The sequence below is a fragment of the Lonchura striata genome, chromosome 12 (assembly GCF_046129695.1).
Source record: "Lonchura striata isolate bLonStr1 chromosome 12, bLonStr1.mat, whole genome shotgun sequence".
Lineage (NCBI taxonomy): Eukaryota > Metazoa > Chordata > Aves > Passeriformes > Estrildidae > Lonchura > Lonchura striata.
This window is the reverse complement of record NC_134614.1, coordinates 2,422,804-2,447,491: the sequence shown is the minus strand read 5'-3', so window position 1 is coordinate 2,447,491 and position 24,688 is coordinate 2,422,804. Positions and strand designations below refer to the sequence as shown.

The 24,688-nt window shown below is 45.1% G+C and overlaps 1 protein-coding gene across 1 annotated transcript; it reads right to left on the bottom strand.

Annotated features, from left to right (window-relative positions):
• Positions 1-8,270: 8,270 nt before the first annotated feature.
• ACAD9 (acyl-CoA dehydrogenase family member 9) lies at positions 8,271-23,176 on the bottom strand. Its single transcript, XM_021544788.2, has 18 exons — positions 23,072-23,176; positions 21,527-21,620; positions 20,095-20,196; positions 19,796-19,902; positions 18,965-19,065; positions 18,217-18,295; positions 17,132-17,306; positions 16,462-16,535; positions 15,163-15,238; positions 14,406-14,476; positions 13,958-14,077; positions 13,210-13,338; positions 12,379-12,458; positions 11,746-11,872; positions 10,975-11,052; positions 10,369-10,497; positions 9,577-9,649; positions 8,271-9,128 (listed from the first exon to the last, which is right to left on the bottom strand). The coding sequence occupies exons 3-18, from the start codon at positions 20,114-20,116 to the stop codon at positions 9,028-9,030; spliced, it is 1,542 nt and encodes a 513-aa protein (XP_021400463.2). The 5' UTR covers positions 20,117-20,196; positions 21,527-21,620; positions 23,072-23,176; the 3' UTR covers positions 8,271-9,027.
• Positions 23,177-24,688: the final 1,512 nt, after the last annotated feature.

Here is a 24,688-nt window from a genome sequence, read left to right as displayed (position 1 = left end):
GAAGAAGACAGCAGATAGAGAGGATGTCAGTGTGTGTGTGTGCCTCTACCCAGACCGCTGATCAAATAGCCACAGTCCAAGAACATAATCTGTTAGATAACTAGCAATAAACTGCCTTGAGATCGAACAGATAAAACCTGCGGAGTTTTTCCTTGGAAGCACGGGTTGGAGGAGGAATTTCACCACCATATGAGACCCCAGAGCAAGGCTGGAGTTCTCACAATTGGCGTCCCTGGTCGAGCATCAACAAAAAGAAGAAAAAGAAACATCAAACAACCTCCAAAAAAAAAACAAAAGAAGCGCAGTACACACACTCTCCGCAATTTCAAGAAGAGAGGGAGTGGAAAGCTCAAGATAAGAACCTGACCTTCACCAAGGCATTTCATCTGGAGGACAGCCAGGAGGAGAGAAACCAGAAGCGCGCCTGGCATTCCTCGCCTGTGGCCTGCTGGACGATGAACAGTGCCATCTCTGGACTGACTTCATGCTGACTCAGCTTTTGGTGAAAATGGTCGAAATTAAGAACATGGGGAGGGAAGGCATTCTCCCAAGGACACACCAAAGATTTTTATTTTTTAGCCCTATAGGGCGAGACTTCTACCCATCAGGTAGAGACAGCCCAAAATGAAATGAAAGCTTTGTTATTATAGCTGCGGTGTAGTCACTTGCACACAGATGAATATTTTCTCTTGGGATTGAATTTTTGGCAAGGGATCAATAAGCAACTTTATTACTGAGCCATAAAAGAACAAAAAGATAAGACTGCCACAAAACTTTTGCTTTTAATAAGGACAATATTATAGCCAGCTCTACAGCACGACACGTCTGGCCGGACAACTGGGGCTCCTTTGGGAGCACAAAGGGGGAAGATTACCCAGCAGGCAGCTTGGGGCAGTTTTCTCACCACAGATCCAGGGGAAGCCGGATTGCCTCCCATGGAGAATCAGGGGGATGGTCTGTCATCATGCCCTGTGTCTCCAGGTTCCCACTGTTCCTCAGTTTCCTTAGAACCTCAATCCCTGAGCTCCTCCAATGCACAAATCCCCCAGACAGAGAGATAAGCCAAGCACAGCCGCAGCCCCCAGCGGGGGAAGGGACCAGCACTGCTCGAGTCCAAACTCGCGGCGAGAGGGGCAGTGGCGGCGGTGTCTCCGGTGCGGGAGGGTGCAGAGGGAGTGCAGAGCAGAGAGGGAAGAAGGGAGGAGCGGAGAAATTTTTCATAGCTGCGCGGGCGGGGAATTCAAAACAGCCCGCGGTGCAGACGAGAGGGGGGACAGCGGGAACAGCGCAGACACGGGGCGGCGGGGGCGCGGGTGCAGCGGCCAGGCGTCCCGAGCGTCCCGTGACGCGTTCGGTGTCGAGAATCCGCGAAGCCGCAAGAGCAGCCACCCAAGAGGCGGGGGGCAGCTCCCTGACCGCGGCAGCCAGACCCGCTGAGGAAATAGCAGAGGGACAGTGAGAGGCGTCCCTCGCTGCAGCTCAGGCGATGGGCACGCGCGTGAAGGTCAAGGAAACCCCGACAGCCACGGGTGGAGGGGATTTTTCGCATCTGGAACGTGTGGGACGGGACGCAGGCGGGGCGGGGCCGGCGTTCGCGGGCTGTGAGTGCTGGAACAGAGCCAGGAGAGGGGTAAAGCGAGATGGGAGACATTGGGGCCAGAATGGGAACAGGAAGGTGGTTACGTCAGTCTGGGGGGGACGGCAGTGGCTCTGAATCAAAGGCGGTGCGAGCCAGAGTAAGGCGAAAGCACAGCCAGGACCAGAGAAGGAGCGTCCACACCCCCAGGGTAACGCAGGCAGGGATGGGCCGTGGCCAGGATGACTCAGGGCACGGGTCCGTTGCAGTTCCCATGGCAACAGCGAGCATAAACCCACAGCCACCCCTGCCAGCTTCAGACACGGCCAGAACAGAATAGTTATTGCAACAAGAATCATTACACATGGATCAGTTGTTAGAAGAAATGTTAGACTGAAAGTTTATCAGGAATTATTACGGGGTTTGCAAATGTAAATCAATTGTCAGAAGAATTGCACAAATGTTATCGGAAGTGCAAATTGGAGAGCAGAGTGCACGGAACCGTGGCGCGGGGTCTCTCGCATCTCGAGCGCGGCACGGGCACAGACAGCGTCAGCGGCGGCGGCGGCCGCCAGCCAGCCAAGTGTCCACAGAGTGCGCGGCGACCGCGGGGGGGAAATGTTTAATGATCACTTGTGTATTTTGTTATTTCTTTGTGTAATGATACAAAGGATGGTTGTTTCCAAATTCTTTCTTTTACGTTTACCTATTTAAGTGTTTTATAAATGTTATTGTTAAGAAATTTTATCATGTTATCAGGTGAAGCTCTGCGCTTTATTTTTTCATAGTGAATTTTCCTATGTTTTATTGTTGTTTATGTAATCTCATCCAGGTTACATGTCATTCTGAAGTCTCATTTTGGATTTTAACTATGTCGTGCATTTTTCTAGGTGAACTCTCTGGTTTGTTTTTATATCTCTTGTGAGTGGGATCATTGCATTTCTATTTCTTATTGTTCTTGAATGTTTTTCAGAAGGTCTCAGAGACAGGTACCTGAAGCATTCTGACAGCCTTTTGTAAATGTTAATCTTATCATTTCTTCCAATTGAAAAACATCCTTTTCCTTCAAAGAAGTTTCAAGAAGAATGAATCCTTGTGTCCTTTAATCAATTTATCAGTTTGAACTTCGAGTGTTTATTTTATATGAAAATGTTATAATGAGTTGTTATGTTTTAAGTATCATATATGTATTGTTGGTATAAGCTTTGTTTAAGATAGTATGTTAAAGAGCATCACTCCAATTTAAAGTTTGGGTTTTGGCCAGGCCCTGATTTTAACTTGGACGGATGAGTTTTCCAGCAAAATTCAGAGGTTTTTGCACAAAAATGAATGTTATATAGATAATTTTGATCCATCAATTCGATCCTACAAATTTGACAGCTGACACAGCTTTGGGGTGAGACTTGTCAGCCCTGCCCGGGAAGGGATGCCAATTTTCACTGGAAAAAAATGTTTCAGCTGTTTGCAGACTCTGAACCGCTGGCACAATGTTTCTGATAATCATGCTTTGTTCAATTTCATATATGTTATTTAGAATCTTTCTGTTGAACTCTTTTGAATTGTTACTGATTTTGATAAGTTTTCTGCATTTTATTATTAAGGTATTTTGTCTTGTTCTATATTATGTTTTATATTTTAACCTTCTTGTTTCAAAAGAAAATAAGAGAGAAAAAAGAAAAAAGGTGTAAAGAGAAAAAAGAAAAGAAGTGAAGAAGTGCCTGAAATAAGGCTGGAATAAGCAATGAAGATTTTGTATATTTTAATCTTTTGAGATAATTCTTTTGTAGACTTGATTTCGTTGATTGTCGAGGAAAATATGAGGAGAGTGCCAGACACTGGACAGATCAGATTGAAAAAATCAGTCAAGTTAATAACTTTGAGCAAGGATCATGGTAATGTTCTCATAGAATTTTAAAGTAGGTATTTGTTTTTAGCTTACAGGCCCTCAAAAAGTGTTCTTATAGATTTAGAGATAATGGCTCAGATCATTGTTAAGGCAAACACCAGATTGCTGACAACGTCAGGCAAAGATTTCTTAATCATTCATTTACATTTAAAGAAAGAAAAAAAAATATTTTGACTGGACAATCCAAAATCACAAGATTTTTCAATGACATTGTTAGAGTACCCAGAAGTTCGCACAGTTCATTTTTTAGCTCACAAAACGTTAAATGCAAAAATAAGTTTTAGAGAAAAATCAAAAATAAGTTAGGAATCAATAGAAAAGATGGTAGTGTTTACCGATAGTTCAAGGAAAGCTCACAAATCACATGGAAAATTCCAAAAATAGAGAAATGGGAATCAGATGTAAAAAATGGTACAAGGTTCACCACAAATTGTAAAATCAGTAGCAATAGTCAGAGTTTTTCAGTTATTTCAGAAGCCATCAATCTGATCACAGATTCGGTGTATATTGCAAATGTGGCCAAACAATTAGAGGAATCACTTTTAAAACATACGGACAATGAAGTTTTATATTCGTATCTATTATGCATTAAAATAATCCTAAAAGACAGAGAACATAAATATTTTGTTATGCACATCAGAATGCATTTTTCACTTCTGAGGTTTTTAGTAAAAGTGAATGTTCATGTAGATAGATTTACAGTGTCCATCTCACAAACACTGCCAGACATTTCTGAGCAAGAAAAATTGAGCCATGCATTTTTTCACAAAAACATACAAACATTGATGGAATCCTTTCGCTTTTCTGAAGGTCAGGCAAAGGAATTCATCAGTGCTTGTCAGAGTGTCAGTTTGTACAGCGTCCTGTATCTACAGGAGTGACCAATTTGAGAGGTTTGAAAAAGTCTTCAGCTGAGGCAAACTGATGTCACAAAATATGCATCTTTTGAGAGGCTTGAAAACATTTGTGTTTCAGTTGATATGTTTTCACATTTATGTTTCAGTTCACACATTTCCAGGAGCAATTTTTGGATCATGACTTACAGGAGAAACCACAGAATACATCATACCTTGAAATCCATTTGGATAAACAGACAAGGAGGAGACAGGAGCAACATCTCACATGCAGTTGAACAAAGTTTTGTATGTGAATTGTCAGACATTTTACAAACAGTGCACGAGCAGAGCTAAGGGAAAATTATTTAGTTTTGATCAAAAACCCAGAGTCAGGACAAATTGAAAATTCATTTACATTAGTAACTTGGCCCAAGGGTTTTGTTTGTGTTTCTATAGAACGAGGACCGAAGTGGGTGTCGGCAAGGCACGTGAAACCTTATCGGGTGCAGATGCCAGTGAACGTGGACCAGAGAAGCAGAGAAGCAAGCACGCAGATGAACAGGGACAGCAACGCTGCAGACGTCTCGTCGGACAGCGATTGGCAACGCAGAGACTTGGGGTTTTCTGGGGAATCAAATGTTGTTTGGGTGTTGCTGCATTGCGGGGTTTCTCACAGAGGTTGGGGACACGGACATGGGGTTCAGACAGATAGTGTTCATGTGCTTCATTCCCTTGCTTGTTGCCTTGGGCAATGGGACAGGCTTGCCCATGAGACAACCAAGGGAAAAGGTGTAGGAGACTTTGGCAAAGGCAGCGGGTCTGGACAGCATTTGCCTGACCCATTCAGAACTGGAGAAACAATTTTCAACATGCTTGGTAGGTGTGCCAGTGCAGGAATGACCAATTCCAGGGGACATCCCTCCAAAAGGTTCTGAAGTCCTTTTCGGATCCTGTGGAAGGATGGCATGTTTGGACACAGTTCCTTCCTGTGGCTCACTTTGAACCTCCAGAGTTGGACATTTTTTGGGTCGACAAAAATGGAATTTGGTATCAAATTCAATCCATTGAGAGTGGCGAAGATGGATAATCATATAGTAGATATCATTCCAAATCAGTTCTTTTACAGAAATGCGTCATCCTGGTGCAGTTACACCAAAGTGACGAGCAAACTATCCCTTCAACACCCAGCCAATTTACCAAAGGGAGTGTTTTTTGATTTGCGGGGACAGAATTTGGCCTGCTATCCCTGCAAAAGTCAAGGGCAGTCCATGCAGCATTGAGGAACTTGCATTGATAACGCCTGATTTGAGAACTTTAAAGGAGCAGACACACAGGAAAGAAAAAAGATCCTTTGAACAATATAGCCAAATTGTGATAATGATGTTTGTACTTGGGACAAGGCTCGGAGAATTGCAGTAGCAATTTTCTCACCCCAAACAGCGTTAGGGGTGGCCTTGACACAATTGGACCACATAGCATGCTGGTTGAGTAAACACTGTCGTGCCATTTCGTCTGCACTGAGTGACATGTTAACAGATGTCAGCAGTGCAAGACAAGCGGTGCTTCAGAACAAGGCAGCAGTTGGTTATTTGCTGCTGTCACATGGGCACAGATGTGAAAAATTTGAGGGGATGTGCTGCATGAACTTGTTTGATCATTCAAAATCTATTCATTAAAATATAAAACAGATGCAAGGTAGCATCAGCAAATTGAGAAAAAAGAAACTTACAGGATTCTGGTGAGATGATTTCATTGGCTTTTTTAATCTTTAACCATTGTGGAAAAAAAAAAAAAAAAACTTTTTAAAATAGTGTTTTATATTCTTATAGGGTTTGTAGTTCTACTTGTTCTGCCATGCATTTTCATGTGCATTCGAAGAGCCTTGAACAACATGGCAAAGCAGGTGTTCCTGGTTCAAACAGAGAGGGGAGATGTGGGAACTCAAAATGTCTCTCAGACATTTTTAGAGGTTCCAGGCCTTGGTCGGAAGCATTCTAGACCCTGGCAGACAACTGAAAAACAGCTGTGATTTTGAGTTTGAGCCATGGAATGAATTACCAACTTTGGAGGTGGAACAAGCAGTCACAAAAGGTTAGATAGTATAGTAAAAGTAATTACAAAGTAGAGGGGAATTTTTTTTAGTATTGTACTGGGGGTTTTAACACTTGTACAGGGGGGTTTTTACTTTGTACATGGGGGTCAGAAGTTCTAAGATGGAGGAAAGTGGGCTGATCCTGTTCTTCCTCCTTCTTTTTCCTTACCTCCATGTTCTTGGTGATGTTGGCACTCACAGATTGGTTTAGAGTAGAAAAGCACTTTGTAATATAGGTAGTAGGTATTGGGTGAAAACTATAAACATCTAATACGTAATATATCATAGAAAAGATAGCAGCAGCCCTGGGTGGGGGGAGAGAAGAAGAAGACAGCAGATAGAGAGGATGTCAGTGTGTGTGTGTGCCTCTACCCAGGCCGCTGATCAAATAGCTGCAGTCCAAGAACATAATCTGTCAGATAACTAGCAATAAACTGCCTTGAGATCGAACAGATAAAACCTGCGGAGATTTTCTTTGGAAGCACGGGTTGGAGGAGGAATTTCACCACCATATGAGACCCCAGAGCAAGGCTGGGTTTCTCACAGCCAAGGACGTGTGATGGGGTCAAGCACAGGGAGCAAAAGCAGAGCAGATGTGCAGGGAGTACCAGATTGTTCAGTGGTGTGATTAATGGGACCCCATGAACCTCCCTGAAATGTTCTGCTGTGAGCAGAAAACAGAGCACAGGGCCTGATTTTGATTCCTCAGATTTATTGAAAGATTTGAGGTCCTTCCACTGAAATCTGACTCCAAACATTCTGCTCCTGGAAGGGGTGATGGGTGCTGTGATGGCAATTAGCACTGCAGGTTCAGGCAGCCTTCAGGGAATATTCTCCTCAAACAAGGACGGACTGCAACTCACGGGGACGGGGAGTGACGGGGAGTCACTCGTGCTGGGCCAGGATGCTGGAGGTGTGGCAGTGACGCTGTGGAGAGAGCAGTGGCTGAGGCCCCAGCTGCCAGTGGCACACAGGGACCCTCCTGCACAGCAGGGCCCAGAGCTGGCAAGGCTCCCCAGCACGGCTGGAGCGGCTGGCACACCTTGGCCCAGCTGCACAGCTGCCCCTCGAGGCCCCGGCGAGCAGGGGACGGCTCTGGGCAGCTCCCTGGCCAGGAGCGGGCCCCGAGCGCCTCTGCCTTTCAGGGGCAATCTCGTCCCCGCTCTTTCTCCTGCCCACCTTGCTGTGCCTCTGCCCTGTGCCCCTGGGGCTGCTCCTGGCCAGGCAGCCTCAGGGGGAGCCAGCACTGGCTGCAGCCCCAGCGGCCCCCCAGGACAAGGCCCAGCAATGGAGATCACATTCAAGGATTTCTGGGCCCCTCAAGCACTGTCAGCCACAGCCCATGATGCTGAGGTGTGCGTGTTCTCTGGCTGGAGACAAGTGCCACATTCTCTCCTGTCAGCACATTCCTGGCATGAAGTTTGGCACCTTGGGGGGGCCATGGTTAACACAGTCCTTTTGTTTCATGGGAGAGGTGAAGCCTTTGCTTCACTGTTTGCTCTTCATCTGCAATTTAAGGCTCTGCTTCCTCTTTTGGTCCTCAAAGGACCCAGTTAGTCAATTAAACCGTGGGGAAAAACCATCCAACCTCTTAAATGCTTTGATATGCCAAGGGATACCCTGAGGAGCACACGGTGGGTCTGTGCTGGCTGACCAAGCTCGAGGCCTTCCATGATGGAGGGGCTGCCTCAGTGACGCGGTGCCGGAGCTCTTCAGCCCAGCCGGCTCCCGGCACATCACCAGGAGGGGGCTGCCCCCAAAAAGCCACACAATTCAGGGTGTGGCTGCAGGCCACAACTGCTCTAGGGCACAGGAGGAATGTGTCAAGAGCAGGGACAAGGAATAAGGAGAGGTCTTCCGTATGATTCCCAAAGGTGTTTATTGCCAGGAGGGTCAGGGACAGGAACACACAAATGCAGGCTGCGGGAGGGTTTTTAAACAGGGGAGTGTACAGAGCTGCAGGTGGCCTGTGCCTTGCCCAGCAGGGCAGCCTGCTGCTGGCTGGTCGACAGGTGCCTGGATAGCGTAATGTACACCTCCACCGAATGACAGGAGGACTCTCGTGCTGCTGAAATCCACGTGGGTTTTTGGAGGGCTGATAGCAGGACAAAGGAGGCAGGAGCAGCAACAGGGAGACAGCAAAACCATCCCTGGACACTGGGAACTCAATGTCCTGATGGTGCTGCTGGACAAGAGACCCCAAGGTGCCTCCCAAACAGAACTGTTCTGATCCCCAAGTCTTTCAGGCTTGCTCAGTGAACGAGCAGCTGGTTGAAGTGCAAAGATACTGAGAAACCACAAAATCCCTTCCCTGGGCAGAAACATCTCCCCATCCAAACCTCACCTGTCTTTATCCAGCTCCAAGAGGAACAGACATATATCTATATATATCTATAAATCTAATCTATGTCTATATCTAATCAAGTAACTTCAGCTTTATATAAAATCTCTTCATTTATCCTTTTCCTGTGAAGCTGTGTTTAGAAAGAAGTTTTATTTTATACAGATACATTTACTAAAGACATTAAATAACAGAGGCTTTTAAGGTGTCCAATACTGGAACTTCAGCAAATTCCTCCCTGATTTCCTTTCATGAGTGCCTGCTGTCAGGGAGGGATCAGAAGGTCCTGTCCAGAGGGTGGGAGCAGATGTATGCCCTCTTCTCCAGGATCTGCTTTGCAGCTTTTTTAATGGAGTCATCCAGGTTTTCATCAGCATCTATGGAGAAAGAGATAAAAGTCAACTAAGGCACTGTAAAGAGCTGTTGTAAATTTCTTTCAAGAAGTGTTTTTGAATACAAATGTAAGTGGGAGTGCCAGGAAGAAACTGAACATTCTCTCCTGAAAAAGACTGATTATTAAAGACTGAGCTTCAGAGAGCCAATGTCCAACTGGTCAGCACTTCTCAAAGAGTCCAAATCCCTAATTTTCATCAGTTACTTGTCAGGAGTATATACAGAAAATACAGATTCTATATTCCTCAATAAAGAGCCCTGGCAGTTTGCTTTAGCTATGAAGTGAAGAGACTCTTCTCAACAGGTTCCAGGGCTGCTTCTTGTTTGAATTAAAAACAGTGCAATACTCTTCTATTGGTCACTTCAAACCCACCTTCTTTTGATCACAGTCTGAAAGACAGAAGAGTGTAGGAATTATTTTATAGTACTTACATTTTTCTAATTGAGCCATGGCATAATTATTCTTGAAATAGGCTTCTATGCAGAAGATATTTGTAAGAAGCACCTGGAACAGCAGCAAAACTGAGTTAAAAAACTGTTAATTAATTTCATAAAGAAAATAATGTAGTAAACCATAAAAATACAGTAATTTAAAATTCTCAAAGCCCTTTGACAATAGAGCCCTGAACCCAAATCATGTGCAGTGCAGCCTTGGTGGTCCCTTTGTGCCCAGAACTGCAAAGGGTCAGGGCTGGGATGAGTCTTCACCCAAAACTGGCTCCAAGACTGAGTGGGATTTAATCCCGAACAGGGCTCACACAAAGAGCAAAGCCTCAAGGCCAAAGCATCAGGTTGGATTTGTTTAATGAACTGGGGGAAATCTGAACTGCAAGAAATTTGCTTGTCCAGTAACATCACTGCTACCATGAAACTTTACAGGAGCTACTAAATAAGCAGCGTCCTGTCCTGTACTGTCTTGTCCAAATACAGCTGTGATTATGTGGTATTGTTGAATATATGGAAAGAGCCTGGGAAGTACTCATGGTGTTAACAGATTTGAGAGAATGTGCAGACTTGTGGTGAGGTTCTAAATGTTGTGTTAAAGAAGTTGAGAGTATGCAGCTCAACAAGCAGAGCCCCTGAGAGGCTCCTGCACTCTGGCAGGTTTAGCTATGTTCTGCTGCACTTTTATGCGAGAGTTTGCTGTAATTCCCCACAGATGCAGCCCACCTGCTCCCAGGAGCACAGCCCGAGTGGGAATGGCTGGTGCTGAGGGACACTCACCTCATGGTCGTGGTTCCTGAGCCCAATGCTGATGGAGCGGCTGGCCCGGGAGATGGCTGCAGTCATTGCATACAAATTAATCACCACATCTGCCACTCTCTTCAGCACCAGCTGCTCCTCCACTATTGTCTGGGAGAGGGAAAATCATTACCAGCTTGTGGTTTGTCAGTTCAAAACTTTAACCAAATATAGTCCATACTTCATGTTTAGGTACAGCTTTATTTCACATAAACAGGTTCTAGCTTAGGTCAGAAATTATCACAGTTAGTTTGGATTAACTAAGCTGCACCTTTTAACAGTCTGCTTGTAAAATTGTAATATTTGCTGTGTGCCTTAAACTACCTTGCTAAATGCCTGCAGCAGCAGGATTTGTGCTTTCACAAGAAGAAAACAACCACTGAGAGTGCTGGTGCTTTGGTTTTGGTTCTAACAATGTAACTTGTCCACTACACTGAGTACAGAATGTCAGTGTGTTTTCTCACACCCAGTGAGAAGGTGTCGTGTGAAGGAAGTGCTGGTCCTGCGATCCTCAGTCCCCTGCAGGTTCCAGTCGGGCCCCAAGAATAAACTATTTAGTAACAAAGACAACAGACAAAATAAAGTTACCTTGCCAAACCTACTTAGTAGGCCCCTGACTGTAGTTCCAAAATAATAAACATTTTCTTCAAGTTTCTTGGCACTCTCCTATAAAATAAAAAACAAAATAGAACAATTTGAATAGTCTTACAACAGAAAAACAAAACACCCCCACCCGATTTACAGAGGACACTGGATTTTCTCTTTATTAATATTCATCCATCTTGCTGCTGAAAGCCAGACAGGCACTATTCTTTCTCTCAAACATCCATTAAAATTTTCTGGAGTTTAGGTAACTTTCAGTATAGGCTTATGCTGACAAAACTAACTAAAAGAACATCCCATGAAAAAGATATCTTATCTTGTTGCTATTTAACAGAACATTCATTTTTGGTCACGAAAAATTTTTCCTAAGTGATTAAGCAAGTATGTGTAATTCACAGAAATTCTTACCTGAAACTCTGTTCCAATTAAACAGGAAAACCTCCTGTTTTGTAACTAACCTTACAACAAAGGGCAGCTATTACAGACACTTTAATATGGTGAAGGCTCAATTTATACAAATTATCCAAATGGATGTAAACCTGGATTGGGTATAAACACAGGCTTAGAGCAGCCTTCATCCTCCCTTAATACCTGGACAATAACTGTAACTTCTTACCCTGTTTTGGTGCCAACATCTGCTTACCCTGGAAAATCTCACTACCCCTAAGAACACATTTTGGTTTGCAAAAACAGGTGATGAAATTGTGGCAGGCAGCAAAGGGAACAAACAAGAGAGCTCAGCAGAGAGGCCCTTACCTGGAGGCTGGGATGCACCACCCCACGGTCACCCGCAAGTCCCAGATCCACCTTTCTGCCCAGGGTGTCCTGTAACCTGGTCAGGAACTCTCCCAGGGCCACTCCCATGTTTCCTTTCTTGATTGCTCTGAAATGTTGGGGAAAGAACAGCTGTTAAAAAAATTCCAGGAGGTTCAGACAAAACCAGTTGGAATTCCAAATGCTTTAGCAAAATGCCTGCAGCTTGTCCATGAATTACCAAGTCCTGATCCATTTTACTGTGAAGTCTGGAGAACAACTGTGGAGCCTTAAGAATCATCAGCTGCTTGCCAAGACCCCCACAAGGAATTCCAGATACCAGTACCCATACGCACAATGCAGCTGTTGTGCCAATACAACTTCATTCAGATACAAAATACTCATTACTGGTCTTGAAAGAAATAATTACAGCTTGTGTGAAAGTCCAAGATTAAATGTTACAACTCCTAAATCTATGAACCATCCCATTAAAAAGACAGAGCCACTGTAACAGTGAACTTTAACAGGCAATAAACAGAAAATACTACAGGTTTTCCCTGCAGTTTCTTCTCTTATCTAGAGTTATCTGATTCTGTTTAGTTTATTAAAAATTATTAACAATAAATAAGAACATACTTAATTTTGTCAGTTAAGATCTTCCCTGCATGCTGCATCCCTGTCAATGCAATGAACATTCTCAAGATTTCATTGGTTCCCTGGAAAAAACAGAAGCAAAAGTGAGACAAGGTAGGTGACTGGAGTTTACAATAATGAGTGTTTTCCAAGCAGGTCTGTTGTGCCCTTCCCACTGTTCCAGTATCACATGATGACTCTCCCCACCCATAAATTGCTGCCCTTTGCTTTAACTTAGTTTTAATTATGATTTCATGGGGCGTTGCAGAAGTTGAGCCTCTTGTCATTAAACACGTAAATGTACCCCAATGGAAAAGAAACCAGACTAAATGCATTTTGAGTGAAAAAAGTTCTGCACTGTTCCAGTGAACGAACATTTAAAGAGCTGTAGAACTGCTCAAAATGAGCTGAGTTAAAATCAAGTCTGGCAGTGACTCTGATGTGCACACAATAGGTCACTGACAATCCAGCATTGAAACAGAATGAGCTTTGGAACCAATCTTTCTTTTAATATAAATGCCCATCAATAATTTTAACTTCTAAGTTGATCTTTTATGAGTTTCCTTGCTTCACTTGTGAGAAGCACACAAGAGGAAAGGTTACTACTGTAACTCCCACTGTGGTCAGTCTGTAAAAGCCATCACAGCTTATTTTATTATTGGGAACTATTGTTAATATTCCAAAGAAAACAAGGTTAGTCCTGCAGTCTTACTCTGTTATAGACTTTGCAGCTGAAGGAACAAAGTTCTGCTCAATCGAACCTTCAGGTTTCTGCTCACCTTCATAGGATGTGTGAACTGCAGTTTGCAGTAAAAAGGGGATCCTGGTACTTGCCTCAAAGATGAGCAGGATCCTGGTGTCCCTGAGGTAGCGCTCATAGGGATAATCCTTCATGTAGCCAAGGCCTCCAAAGATCTGCAGAGCCTCACTCACACATGCCCAGGCACCTTCAGAGCTGAACACCTGCCAAGGAACAGGGTTTGATCAGCAGTCAGTAGATAATAAATCAGCAATAAACACAGGATGTCCTGATCTGGGGTTGTATCCACAGGACACTGCTGTGTATTTTCTGTGTTACACCAGTCCTGGAACAGTGTGCCTGTGGCTCAGGGGCTTGTCAAACTCAGTGAAGCAACGCACAGGGCACTGTCCAAAAGGGCATATTCCAGGGACAGGGGCAGCCCCACACAGGCAGAGCAGCTGCAGCTCCTTGGCTGGAGCCCAGAGCCGGAATTTTCTGCAGTGACCATGAGGGACAGCCTGGCAGCCACAGCCTGGATATTCCACAGGCTTTGTTCTGCCACTAGCTCCCAGGGAAAGCTGGCATAGCAGCAGCTTAGCCAGGCTGGCAGCTGGAGTGTAACTGAGTGTCCCTGTGCTCGTGTGAGGCCTCCTCAGACCCCAGCTCAGGGGCTGTGACCTTCCTAACCTGTTCCCTGCAGGTTTTATTTTGCACAGATACAGAACAGTGTCTGTAATTTCACCTGGCTCCAGTGCTTCTCTGATCTGTCCAAATGCAGCCAGCTCTGAGCTCTTGGCCCTCTGCAGCCTGAACACAGAGCCCTTTTCCAGCCCTGGTTACCTTGACCATGGCAGCCTCCACGGAGCAGTCAGGGAAGCCTGGCCTGTCCATCATCCCTGCAGTCAGGTAAGCCATGCTCTCCATAACGTAGGCTTTCACAGCCATCAAACAAAACTTCTCCTGCCACACAGCAATGGGAGGAATCATACAGAAATTCAGATTAAAAAGTCCACAGTCAACCCTCAAACTTCAAAAAACCTGCAGTTTTTATATTTTACATCATCAAATTAATAAATCAATAAAAAGTACCACTTTGAAACAACAATTAAATAAAAAATACTTTTATACATTTATGATTCTGGACATTTAAAAGATCAGTGTACAGAAGTAAGCACCAGGTTCACACAATTTTCTAGTAAGTCTTTTAAATCAGTACAGCCAAATACCCCCAGTGCAATCTGTGTCCTGGGACATAGCACAGAGGTTTAGGTGTTTCATTTTTTGTTACCTGAATTAATCCAAACTGGCTGAGTTTCTTATTGAATTGTTTCCTGGTGCAAGCATACTCTGATGTCAGTTCTTCAAAGAAAGAAAAACAAATCCATCTCAGAAGGGCTGTGACAGACCATTCCTGCTGCTGGTGTCCTTCCCTGGATGGTGACACTCCAGTCTATGCTCAGGAACCCCCTGGCTGTTCCAGAAGCAGCACTTCGTGAAAATCACCCTCACACTGATGGTGTTGATCAAATCTGGGACCAGCCGATCAAAGGCTTTTGAACCAGAGGTGTGAACTTGTACTCTTAGAGAAGTAATCAGTTTTGGTGCTAACTGATTAGAGATTTATCTTACTGTTTTGGCTAATTATTGGCAGAAAGCAGTTTTATTCCTAATTACTGTGTGCAGCTTTCAGGCAGTTATTCAGGTGGGAGGTTCTAGGGGAGATTACACCTTCTTAAAGCGATAGTACAGAGGCTTTTTTTCTTGGGAAGAGCATTTTACCTCAGAGAAAATCAACAGAGGCAATAACTTCCCACTCTATGAACTGAACCTACACTGTATGAAAGGGGAAAAAAAAATCTTCATTTCAAAACCTCTGCAAGCAGGCTTTTAATAGCTATTTTTCAAAACCATATTTTAGTGTTTTAAATATGTCAAAGCATGTTATGACAATATAAGACTCCTGTTCCCACTCTGAATGTCCTGCATGATCTGCCTCAGGCAGTTTCTGCTGGCACCCAGCCATGCAGAGCACCCAATTCACCCACCTATCAACTTCTTAATCATTCCAGCAGATGCACTGCCCATGCTAAATCTTCCACTGTTGAGGATATTCATGGCAACCTGTGAAGAAACAGGTGGGGTTTAGGCCACATTCTCCTTAGGCTATGCTGGTCACTGCTTCCTGCTTCAGTGTTCCCTGGAATTCACTCCTCACTGGGACACAATGCCAATCCTGGGAAGTGCCCTCACATCAGCCACCACAGCTCTCAGCATTCCAATGAAAATGCTTCAAAACTGGGCTTTTCCTGACACCCATTACATCCAGTTTTAAATCTGAAGTAGATGATCCAGTGACTTGGAAATAATCCCTATTCTAATTATATGAAGGTAAAATGTAGATAAAAATGCATTTATCTGCATCTGGTAAACAACATTCCAGCTGGACAGCACTGCTCCAGTTTATCAGATGAAGAAATAAACCATAATATTTCTCTCTGTAGCTGACCTGTGATGGCTGCTCTCTGCCTCAGATCCCTTTCAGCAACACAGCACAGAAGTGACAAGAATGGAGGTGCAGAAATGAAATACAGACCAATAGTGTACAAAAATAAATTTTGAAGTCTGGTGTCTGTAGTGTTGTTTCTCAATATGGGTGACTCAGGTCAAAGCCTGTTAAGAAAGAAGTCACTGTCCTACATTTTAACTTGTCAGGAAGACACCATAACAATCTTCTTTTAATCCCTACTACATTAAGGAAAATAATTTCATCTTGTATTTAGGCCTGGACTTGCCTGCTACAGCAGGAGTAAGAAATGGAGAATGAGTTAAGAGCAGTTTTGCAAATCCCCAGGTCACACTCTCAGAATTTTACACAGCAAGGCCACCTGTGCTTTTCTCTCCTGGGGTCCTGCCAGCATTTCCTTGTGCAACAGTGCAGCCCTGGAGAAGCACCCAACAGCCATGGCACCTTGGAGCTGGGCCTGCCTCCAGCACTCCCTGTGACACTCATTGCTCTGTCTCCCTTCCCACATTCTGCTGTGGAACCAGCAGAGGACATGTCCCCCATTCAGGGCAGAAGAACAGCTCAAGTCACTCCATTTCCTGAGGGGATACAATGAAAAACAACCCAAAGCCCAACAAGAAGAGAAGAAACACAGAAATCTGAGGTTACGGCACACTGTGCACTGTCCAGTGACACCCATTTACACATCAGTGGGGGACCTGTCCTCCTCTACCCTGCAGTGTGGCACTGCTCACACCATCCACGAGGAAACTTCAGTACAGGGAGGAACAATCTCCTTCAGGCTTCTAAAAATCATTAGTAGTTATTCTCCACTGCTTACCTTAAATCCCCCTCCAACTTCTCCAATTACATTCTCTACAGGCACTTTGGTGTTTTCAAAATGTACTTCACAGGCTGAAAACACAGAATTAACACTTGATCAAATACGACACAGAAATATTTAAAAGACACTCAGGAACTCAAGTCACTATTTGTAGCAAGAAATGAAGTCTTCCTAATGCATTGTTTATGACAGAATTACACATGCTTTGCCAAAGTAAGAATTTGGGAAAAGGCTGTAGCTTACATCAATTACTGATGTAAAATATTAAAAATGCTACGAATATACACTGTGTAATCAGAGAACTACAGTTTTGTCTTTATTTTTAGTTCTAAGGAACTGACTGAACAGTCACCAAGATGGTGAAAAGCTGCAATCATTAAAAAGCTTAGACGAGCTGATGAAAGTGAACTTCTAGATTAAATCTATTGGCCACTTAATCTCCTGAGTGATTTCTTTCAATGCACAGTAAATTAACTCCACAAAATGGGTTTCTTGTTGCAGACCCTGTGTCAGGAAGGACTCCTAGGAAAACCCAGCTAAAGAAATATGAAACTTCTACTGTAACATGGCATAGGTATTGTTTTGCCTCTGAATTCAGATGATCCAACCAAAATAAAACATGAAACTATTAAAGCAATTTCTGCTAACAATTTTAGGTGATTCTTACTGTTGGAGCCTCGAATGCCCAATTTATCCTCAGGCTTCCCGTGGGTGACACCCCCGAAGTCCCGCTCCACGATGAAAGCAGTGATTTTATCCTTCACCTGCCCGTCTTTGTCCACAACCTCTGTCCTGGCAAACACTGTGAAAATACTGGCTAGGCCACCATTGGAGATCCAGACCTGTTTTGAGAGATGAAATACGTGTAAGAAATGAGACTGTGCTGATTTTGTGGGCACAGCTCTCCAGAGTTTTGTTATGGGCTGGGAAAAGAACAGAGTGCTGAAAAATTGCTGCTCCTTCCCTTCAGTTCTAATGAGGGCATGCTCCCAGTGTGAGCACATTTATAAAGAGAGCTGACCACACGTGCTAAGTTTAGAGCAACTTTAAAACCAGCATGTAGTATCACCATGCATTAAATTAAAATCCACAGTGCATTTCCACAAAAGCTGGTACATCCTGCTGCTGATGGCACGTGAGACATACAAGGGCAATGCAGATTGGACAAACCCTGTGCTCAAAAATTAACTCTGATGAGAAATTATCTGATCAGCCTCTCCCCCATGGTAGGTCTCTTCACACCACAAATGGATCAACAACTACAGATCAAGTCTGTAATGCATCCAACACTGCTGAACCCACAACATCTCTGATTTCTTCAAGACTGGCTTTTGTCACTGTTTATTTAAGCAGAAAGTTTCCAAGCAGCCCTATTTCAAATATCACGTTTTCTTTTAAAATCTAGCCTGAAGAATGAAGAGATATCAAAATAAAGGTTTATGTTTCCTTTTACCTAAGCTGTCAAGGAGGGGGCTGATTTACTAACTAACCAACCCTCCCTAAAGCTGAACAGACAGGTGGGTGATACAGAAGGAACCTGAGGTGGTTTTCTATTTAATGCAGTTTAATGCAGTAATTCCCTAACAGTAATTTTCTGTTCCCTTTGTGCCTAAACCAACAAGGATTATCTTTTTGACACAGTCATTCTCCTCTAGCTTGGAAATCTCCCAGTTTCAGACTGATGCAAAAGACAAGGACATTTTCCACACTTGTAACAAAACCCCTTCCTGTTCCCAGTCTGTGAATGGGTACCTTGGAGCCATTTAACAGGAAGTGTTTCCCATCTTGACTCAGGGTTGCTCTTGTCTGGATGGATGCAGCATCACTCCCACTAGAAAACAAACAAGTTACTAATGTTTAAAGAAATAAACATGCTTTAAAAAACCAAAACTGCATATTCTCCCTCTTCCCATTCTGTAAAAGAGAGAGGGTCTAAAATAGCAGTGTATCAGTTTTAGCTTTTAACTAACAAGGAAGTTCATTGAATTGAACAGCACCAAAGTTACCTGAGGGCACATTTCTTCTCATTACCATGTTATCAGGGTTATGACCTGACCAGAATGTGCAGAATGCCACAAAAGCAACTTTTTGGAGCTACACTTTGAGCTATATGAACACACAATGAGCCTCTCACTAAAGTAACACCCAAAAATCTTCCTTTTAGTTTTGGTAGCTCCTTAAAAACAGGGTTTTATATTTTGAATAAGAACTGAAAGCATCCCAGAACAGTCACAGCACATTAATTCTGATGTAGCACAAAGCATCCTTTCAATTCATAGAACTTAAGTGAATTCCTGGGAGGAGAACAAGAAGAGTCAGGAATTTCATGGACACTGCCAAAGCAGCAAGTTGGGGAAAGAATAATTGTACATTCTGGAGTGGTCCTTTAAAAACTAAAAATAAACCAATATACTGAAGCCACGAGCGCCAAATAAAGATTCAAGGTAGGAAGCAATGCAGATGAGGCAGTGAGCCCACAGTGGAGCTGGGGCAGCAGCACCTGCCAGGCTCGGTGAGGCAGAAGGCAGCAATGTGCTCCCCTGAAGCCAGGCGGGGCAGGTACTTGGCCTTCTGCTCCTCGGTGCCAGCAATGAGGATCCCCTGCAGAAACAAGCACAGGAAACTCTGCAGCATCACCCTGTGGGAAAACAGAAGGAGCTGCCAAGCTCCATCATGTTCAGAAAGCTTCATTTGCAAGTTTTATGGCATAGCAAGAGACAGTTTAATAAATAAGAAACTGTATTATTTGTGAGTGGTTAAAGTATCTTTTCATTAGCTTCATCTGCTCAATTCCTCAAGAAATTTTCTCCTGCTATAACAAGCTGAGTGTGGTTTCAAGCTTCCTTCTGCCATTCACCCATTTAAAAGGTAAATACCTGTGGCTGTATTCAAGTTCAAAATTGACACACTTGCTCTCAGATGAGTTTTCTCCTCTAAGCCCCCCCAACATGCAGCCCCAGTCACCCAGCGAAAGTTGCTCTTTTCTGAATTCTTTCCTTTCTCATCACCTGAGTCCTCCCGATAATCTGTTTCAATTTTTTTATTCTAGCTACTTTAAACAAGTTTGGTCAATTAAAAAAAAAACAACAACTTGGACTCATTTAGAGTAGTTTTCCTAAGAATGATTATCCTAATAGTAACTTTATTGTCTACTTCCTATCCAGCCTTCCTGTCTCACACTGAACCAGTGGCAGAGGCTGCTGGGGATACCAACAACCTGATTTATGCTTCCCCAGTAATTCCGATTTGCTCCCCACGAGCCCCACATTTTTCATTTCATCTTTTCCATGCAATCTGTGCAGAAGCCCTGGCCCCAGCACAGCAGCATTACCTTCAGCCCAATGGCCTGATGAGCTGCCAGGGTCACTGCAATGGAGCCATCCAGGGAGATGATTTCTCCCAGACGTGCATACATGGTGTTTGACAGGCCCAGCCCACCTGGAACAAGCACCAGGTTTTATTTTACTACATTTTACATGCCCTTCCCCCCCCCCCCCCCCCCCCCCCCCCCCAGGAAAATCCATTTTGAGTACAGAAATACATGAATGTAACAGCTTTAATTGGAGAGCTAGAAAAGTGGCACAAAATGCACCCCTAAATAAATGGTCCTCTTCTGTGGCATTTACTCACCATATTCTTCTGGAATCTGCATGCCAAAGAGACCCAGGTCCTTAAGTCCTTGTAAGGTTTCAGGTGGGATTTTTGCATCTTGATCGATTTTCTTTGAGTCCACTACAAATGCAGAATTTTTTCTCATTTAACACGGTGTTTCTCAGTGCCCAGAGCAGCTGGGAGACTGCATGATTCCCCCAGCAGGGCTAAGGTCACTCATGAGACTTCTCATCCCCAGCTTCACAAGAAGTTCTTCTTTCTAGCTTCAGCATGACCCTCCTGTTTGTCCTCATGACATAATCAGGAGAAAGACTTGGAAGTGGGAAAAATCCAGCATTTATTTCATTTTCTCAAACATTTCTACTATTTCCGCAGGTTAGCAGATTCTAAGACGGGAATAAGCAAAGCATTTCCAAGATTTTCTATCTGAACCAAGTCTAGGTCATGAATACAAGGGGAAAAAAAGGACATAAATGAGGTAATGAGAAAGTTTTGTTCTTAGGAGTTTTTAGATTCTTGGGGGATTAAGAGAGCTGTTCTGTACCATGGCAGTGAAAACAAACAGGAATCATATTTTCTCCAGACTCCATAATTTGACCCTTTTATTCCTCTCCTAAACATCAGGCTGTTTACTCCATAAATCATGTTCCCCCACAGAGCAAAGAATTAAAAAATGTAATTTTAATAAATGTTTTATTTAATGTCAGTGAGCAACATTACAATTTTCCAGTTAAAATCACCTGGATCTCACAAATTGTCATGTGTGACAGTCACTGGCTTCTCCAAACTCCTACACTGTTTGGAAAACCTCTGTCAATGGGAAGTCTGAGACAATGCTGTTTAACTGCCCCAGAAATTGCTGTCTGTGAAAACCAGGATTCTGCAATTGCTCTGGAATTGGTTCATCCATGGCAGCACTAATGGAAGGAACACCCTGCAACGCTCTCTGGAATGCAGATGGGTAGTAAGGCCTTTCCCAAATAGAATTATTACTCTAATGCTGAAAAAACAGAAATGCTTTTCATTTTTTGTAACTCCTCAATTTCTGAGTCTCTCTGCTGCATTTTGTCACAGTCAGTTTTAGCAGAGTAGGACAGTTAAGAAGTTCTAGGAACTAGAATTAGGAAAAAGAAATCACAATATATGAAATGGTTAGAGGCATAATTCAGCTGAGCTAAAACTGATTTCAAATCCTATCTTTATCCCAGAATTCTTTTACATTCTTGGTTTTTTTTCCTGTTTTGGAGATTTAATTCTTCTGATCAGCACCCAAATACTTCCCAAAAAAGCCATAAATGGACATCCTACAAAATCAGCATCACTAAGTGGACAGCAATAAATGCATAAACTAAATTAGATGTTTTAGGTATAATAATCGTATTCAACTGCTACAGCCAAATAATTTTCTAATTATTAAATCACTTGCATGGATAAAACCATAACAATATACCTTCTTCATTGAAGAACTTTTCAACAGGTCCCACAAACTGGTTGATTTCTGCCAGTTCTTCATTGGTAATTTCTGGGTAAGGAAAAACTTCTTCCTAAAATAGGGTAATTATTTAATAATTTTTAATACATGAACTATGCAGTTGAAATAAAAACTACAAGAGACATGCCTTGCAAAGACTCTAAAACACTGTGAAAATTAAGAATTGTGGAAAATGTTCTGAAACAGAAACAGAGCTCCCCAGGACCCAACTTTATTACACATCAAAACCAGACCAGAGTGTGTTACCTGAACAACAGAAACATGAGGGAGAAATCAAGAGATCTTGTAAGAACTACAAGGATGCAAAAATCCCTCATCACCCCTGAGCTTTGTCAGTGTAACCCTATTTATGGATTGATAAAAAATCAGTTTAATTTGTCTCAAAAACAATGAGCTGTGCTAATGTTTCCAAAGCTCAGCCCATGAACACTGTCCCCTGCAAACACCCAGCACATTTCACCTGTTAATGCCTCGAGGACAAAGGTGAGTGAGCCCCACCACTCCTTATCATCCCCAGGGTGTTCTGGCCATGAACTGGGAGCAGCATGGCCTGGCAGGTTTGAATTGGTAAAAAATCCAAGCAAGGAACACAAGGAGTGGAAGGCTATGTGAGAAGCACACTTCTGGTTTTTACTGCCTTTGTCCTTTTAAACAGAATAATTTATCTCTGACCACACAAATCTGTCCAAGGTACTCTGAGCAATAATATCAGCATCAAAAATTCAGGAACTGGGAAATGCCAGAGATTTTCAGAAAGCTGCTGTGTTGAAATTTGAGAAAAAAACGCCCAGACTTATCTGAAGAGTGTTTTAACACAGTGGAGCCTATGTGCTGCCTGTTGTAACACTTTACCTGACAAGCTCTGTTGCAGGAGAATTTATTGTTCAACTCATTTCAGTGCATTTTAGTTATTCCTTCTTTCAGTTTACTTCACCCTGCAATCTCTGGTAAACGCACACTCTAAGCCTTACAATAACAAACTGCTTAATACAGCATTCTGTCTCAGATTTTAACTTCTTTGTCATCTCAAGACACCACACGCATTTCAATCTTTCCTGTCAAAACCGTAGGCAGAGATTTACGTGAGGCCTGGATGCTTGAAGCACACCCAGAGAAGGAAGCGCTCCAGGTTTCGCGGCCCGCCCGGGGCGGTGCCCAGCGACCCGCGGGTGTCCGGGGCACCTGCGGGGCGGGCGGGCGGCACTCGGAGCACACCGCCTGTTGGTGTGCAAAGGGTCCCTGCGGCTCGCCCGGCTCCAGCTGAGGGGCAGGGCACGCACAGAGACGCCTCCTGTCCCCCCCGTGCCAGGGCAGGGAGCTCTGGAGGCAGCGGGCCGGGCTGGCCCCCGGGGCTGCGGGACAGCCGGCCCAGGCCGGGCCTGCCGCGGGCCCACACCGTCCCCGGGCCGGGATGAGCAGCGGGGAGAGGCCCTGGCGGTGCTGCTGCGACGCCCCCGGCCAGCCCGGCCCCACCGCGCCCTCCCCGCTGCCCGCCGGCCCCACCTTGCGCAGGGTGCCCAGGAACAGCTCCTTGGCGAAGGCGCGGCGCGGCGCGGCCGTGCGCAGCCCGCGGGCGGCGGGGCCGGCCCGGGCCCGGGGCCGGGCGGCGCGCAGGGCCCGCAGCAGCCGCAGCGCCGCGCTCATGGCCGCGCTCGCCGCCCCGGAGGCACCGCCCCGCGCCCGGCCCTCAGCGGGCGGTGCTCGGCTCGCGGGGGCGGGGACGGGCACGCCCGCCGGGGCTCGCACCGCCCGGCCCGCGGCGGGCTCGGCGCCACGGCCCCGCAGCGCCCCCGGGCGGCGCCTCCCTCGCCGGCACCGCGGGCGCGGCAGCGGCGCCGCTCGCGGCTCCTCCGCCCGGCCCGGCCCGGCCCGGCCCGGCCCGGCCCGGCAGCCCTGCCGAGCCGCGCGGCCCCAGCGGGAAGCAGCTCTTGGTGCAGCCAGGGTGCCTTTGGATCGCCTTCCTGAAGCGAGAGCAGCGGCGTGGCCAGGCGGGAGCAGCTCCACAGGCAGGGGTCGCTGCGTCCCCGCCTGGAGCTGCGGGACGCGCTGAGCTGCGAACGGAGCGCTTGGACATCGCCCCAAAATCTCCTAAATCCCAGCCCAAGTCCTCCTGCTCCGTGTGTCAGGAGCTGGAGCAGGATGGTGTGGGCAGCTCCAGCCGGCCCCTGAGCGGCCCCGCATTCCTGCAGCCCTTTCCACACATTAATGTCAAAGACTTACCTGCTGCCCTGCACCGAGCATCCCCTTTCCTCCTTGCGTTCCCTGCCATCCCTCTGGCAGCAGGTTTTGTCTTTTTAAAAAACCCAGGTGCCAAACCCGTGTTAAATGACTGATGCTCACTGAAATCTGGTTGAGAAGCACTCACTGCTCCCCTTCTGTTCGAGAGATCACGTTTGTCAGGTTTGTGCCACCCCACAGCTGCTGCCTCACCTGCAGGTGGCTGGGACTGCTCACCGGCACACAAGGGCTTTCTGCGTGCTAAGCTTAATTTACTCAAAGGTAGAAAATTTATTTGAACTATTTATTTCACAAGAAATAAGCCATTTAAAGGTTGCTGCTGCATTTTCATTTTAGGCATCTCCATGTCCACCTGCCTTCAGTCTGTTTTGGTCTGTGTGGAACTGCAGAATGTGACAAAATGGCATTTGCAAAAAGAACAAGTAAACACAGTGTGGTAGATAGGGACAGGCGAATGGAAGATTTCGGGATGTGACGGAAAGAGAGACCCTTCCCCCTCATCCTGTGATATGTAATCCATTACCCCCAAGACACGTAACCCCACCTAACGCAGTAGTTTTCCACTCCTTACTAATCCTAGAGACCCTACCTTCTTCCCTTGATGTAGCAAAGTCCCCCTTGACTATTTAACCTCACAGGATAAGGTAATAGCGCCATTTGACCATCCACCACGTTGGTGTCTGTGCATGTCTGTGGCCCGAGTGGCCCGGGTGAGGCCAGGCTGCCGTGCTGTCCCCTGAAACGAGGTCACCTTGCCTTTTCATCTGAAGGCAACAACACAGGCTTAATGAACTTACTTATTTTGCTTCTTTACTTATGACTCACAAAACGAAAATCGTTTAATCTTGTAACCCAAATAAATTGCGATGTTGGTTGCCTCTT

What these genes read in the sequence shown, in the direction of transcription:
- ACAD9 (XM_021544788.2), bottom strand. Translation starts at nt 20,116, where the DNA reads ATGCAGATTCCAGAAGAATATG. An exon ending in TGCCTCACCGAGCCTGGCAG is followed by an intron (nt 18,296 to 18,964) that starts GTGCTGCTGCCC and finishes TTTGTTTTCTAG; the next exon opens with TGGGAGTGATGCTGCATCCA. An exon ending in TGGTGCATCCCAGCCTCCAG is followed by an intron (nt 11,053 to 11,745) that starts GTAAGGGCCTCT and finishes TTTATTTTATAG; the next exon opens with GAGAGTGCCAAGAAACTTGA.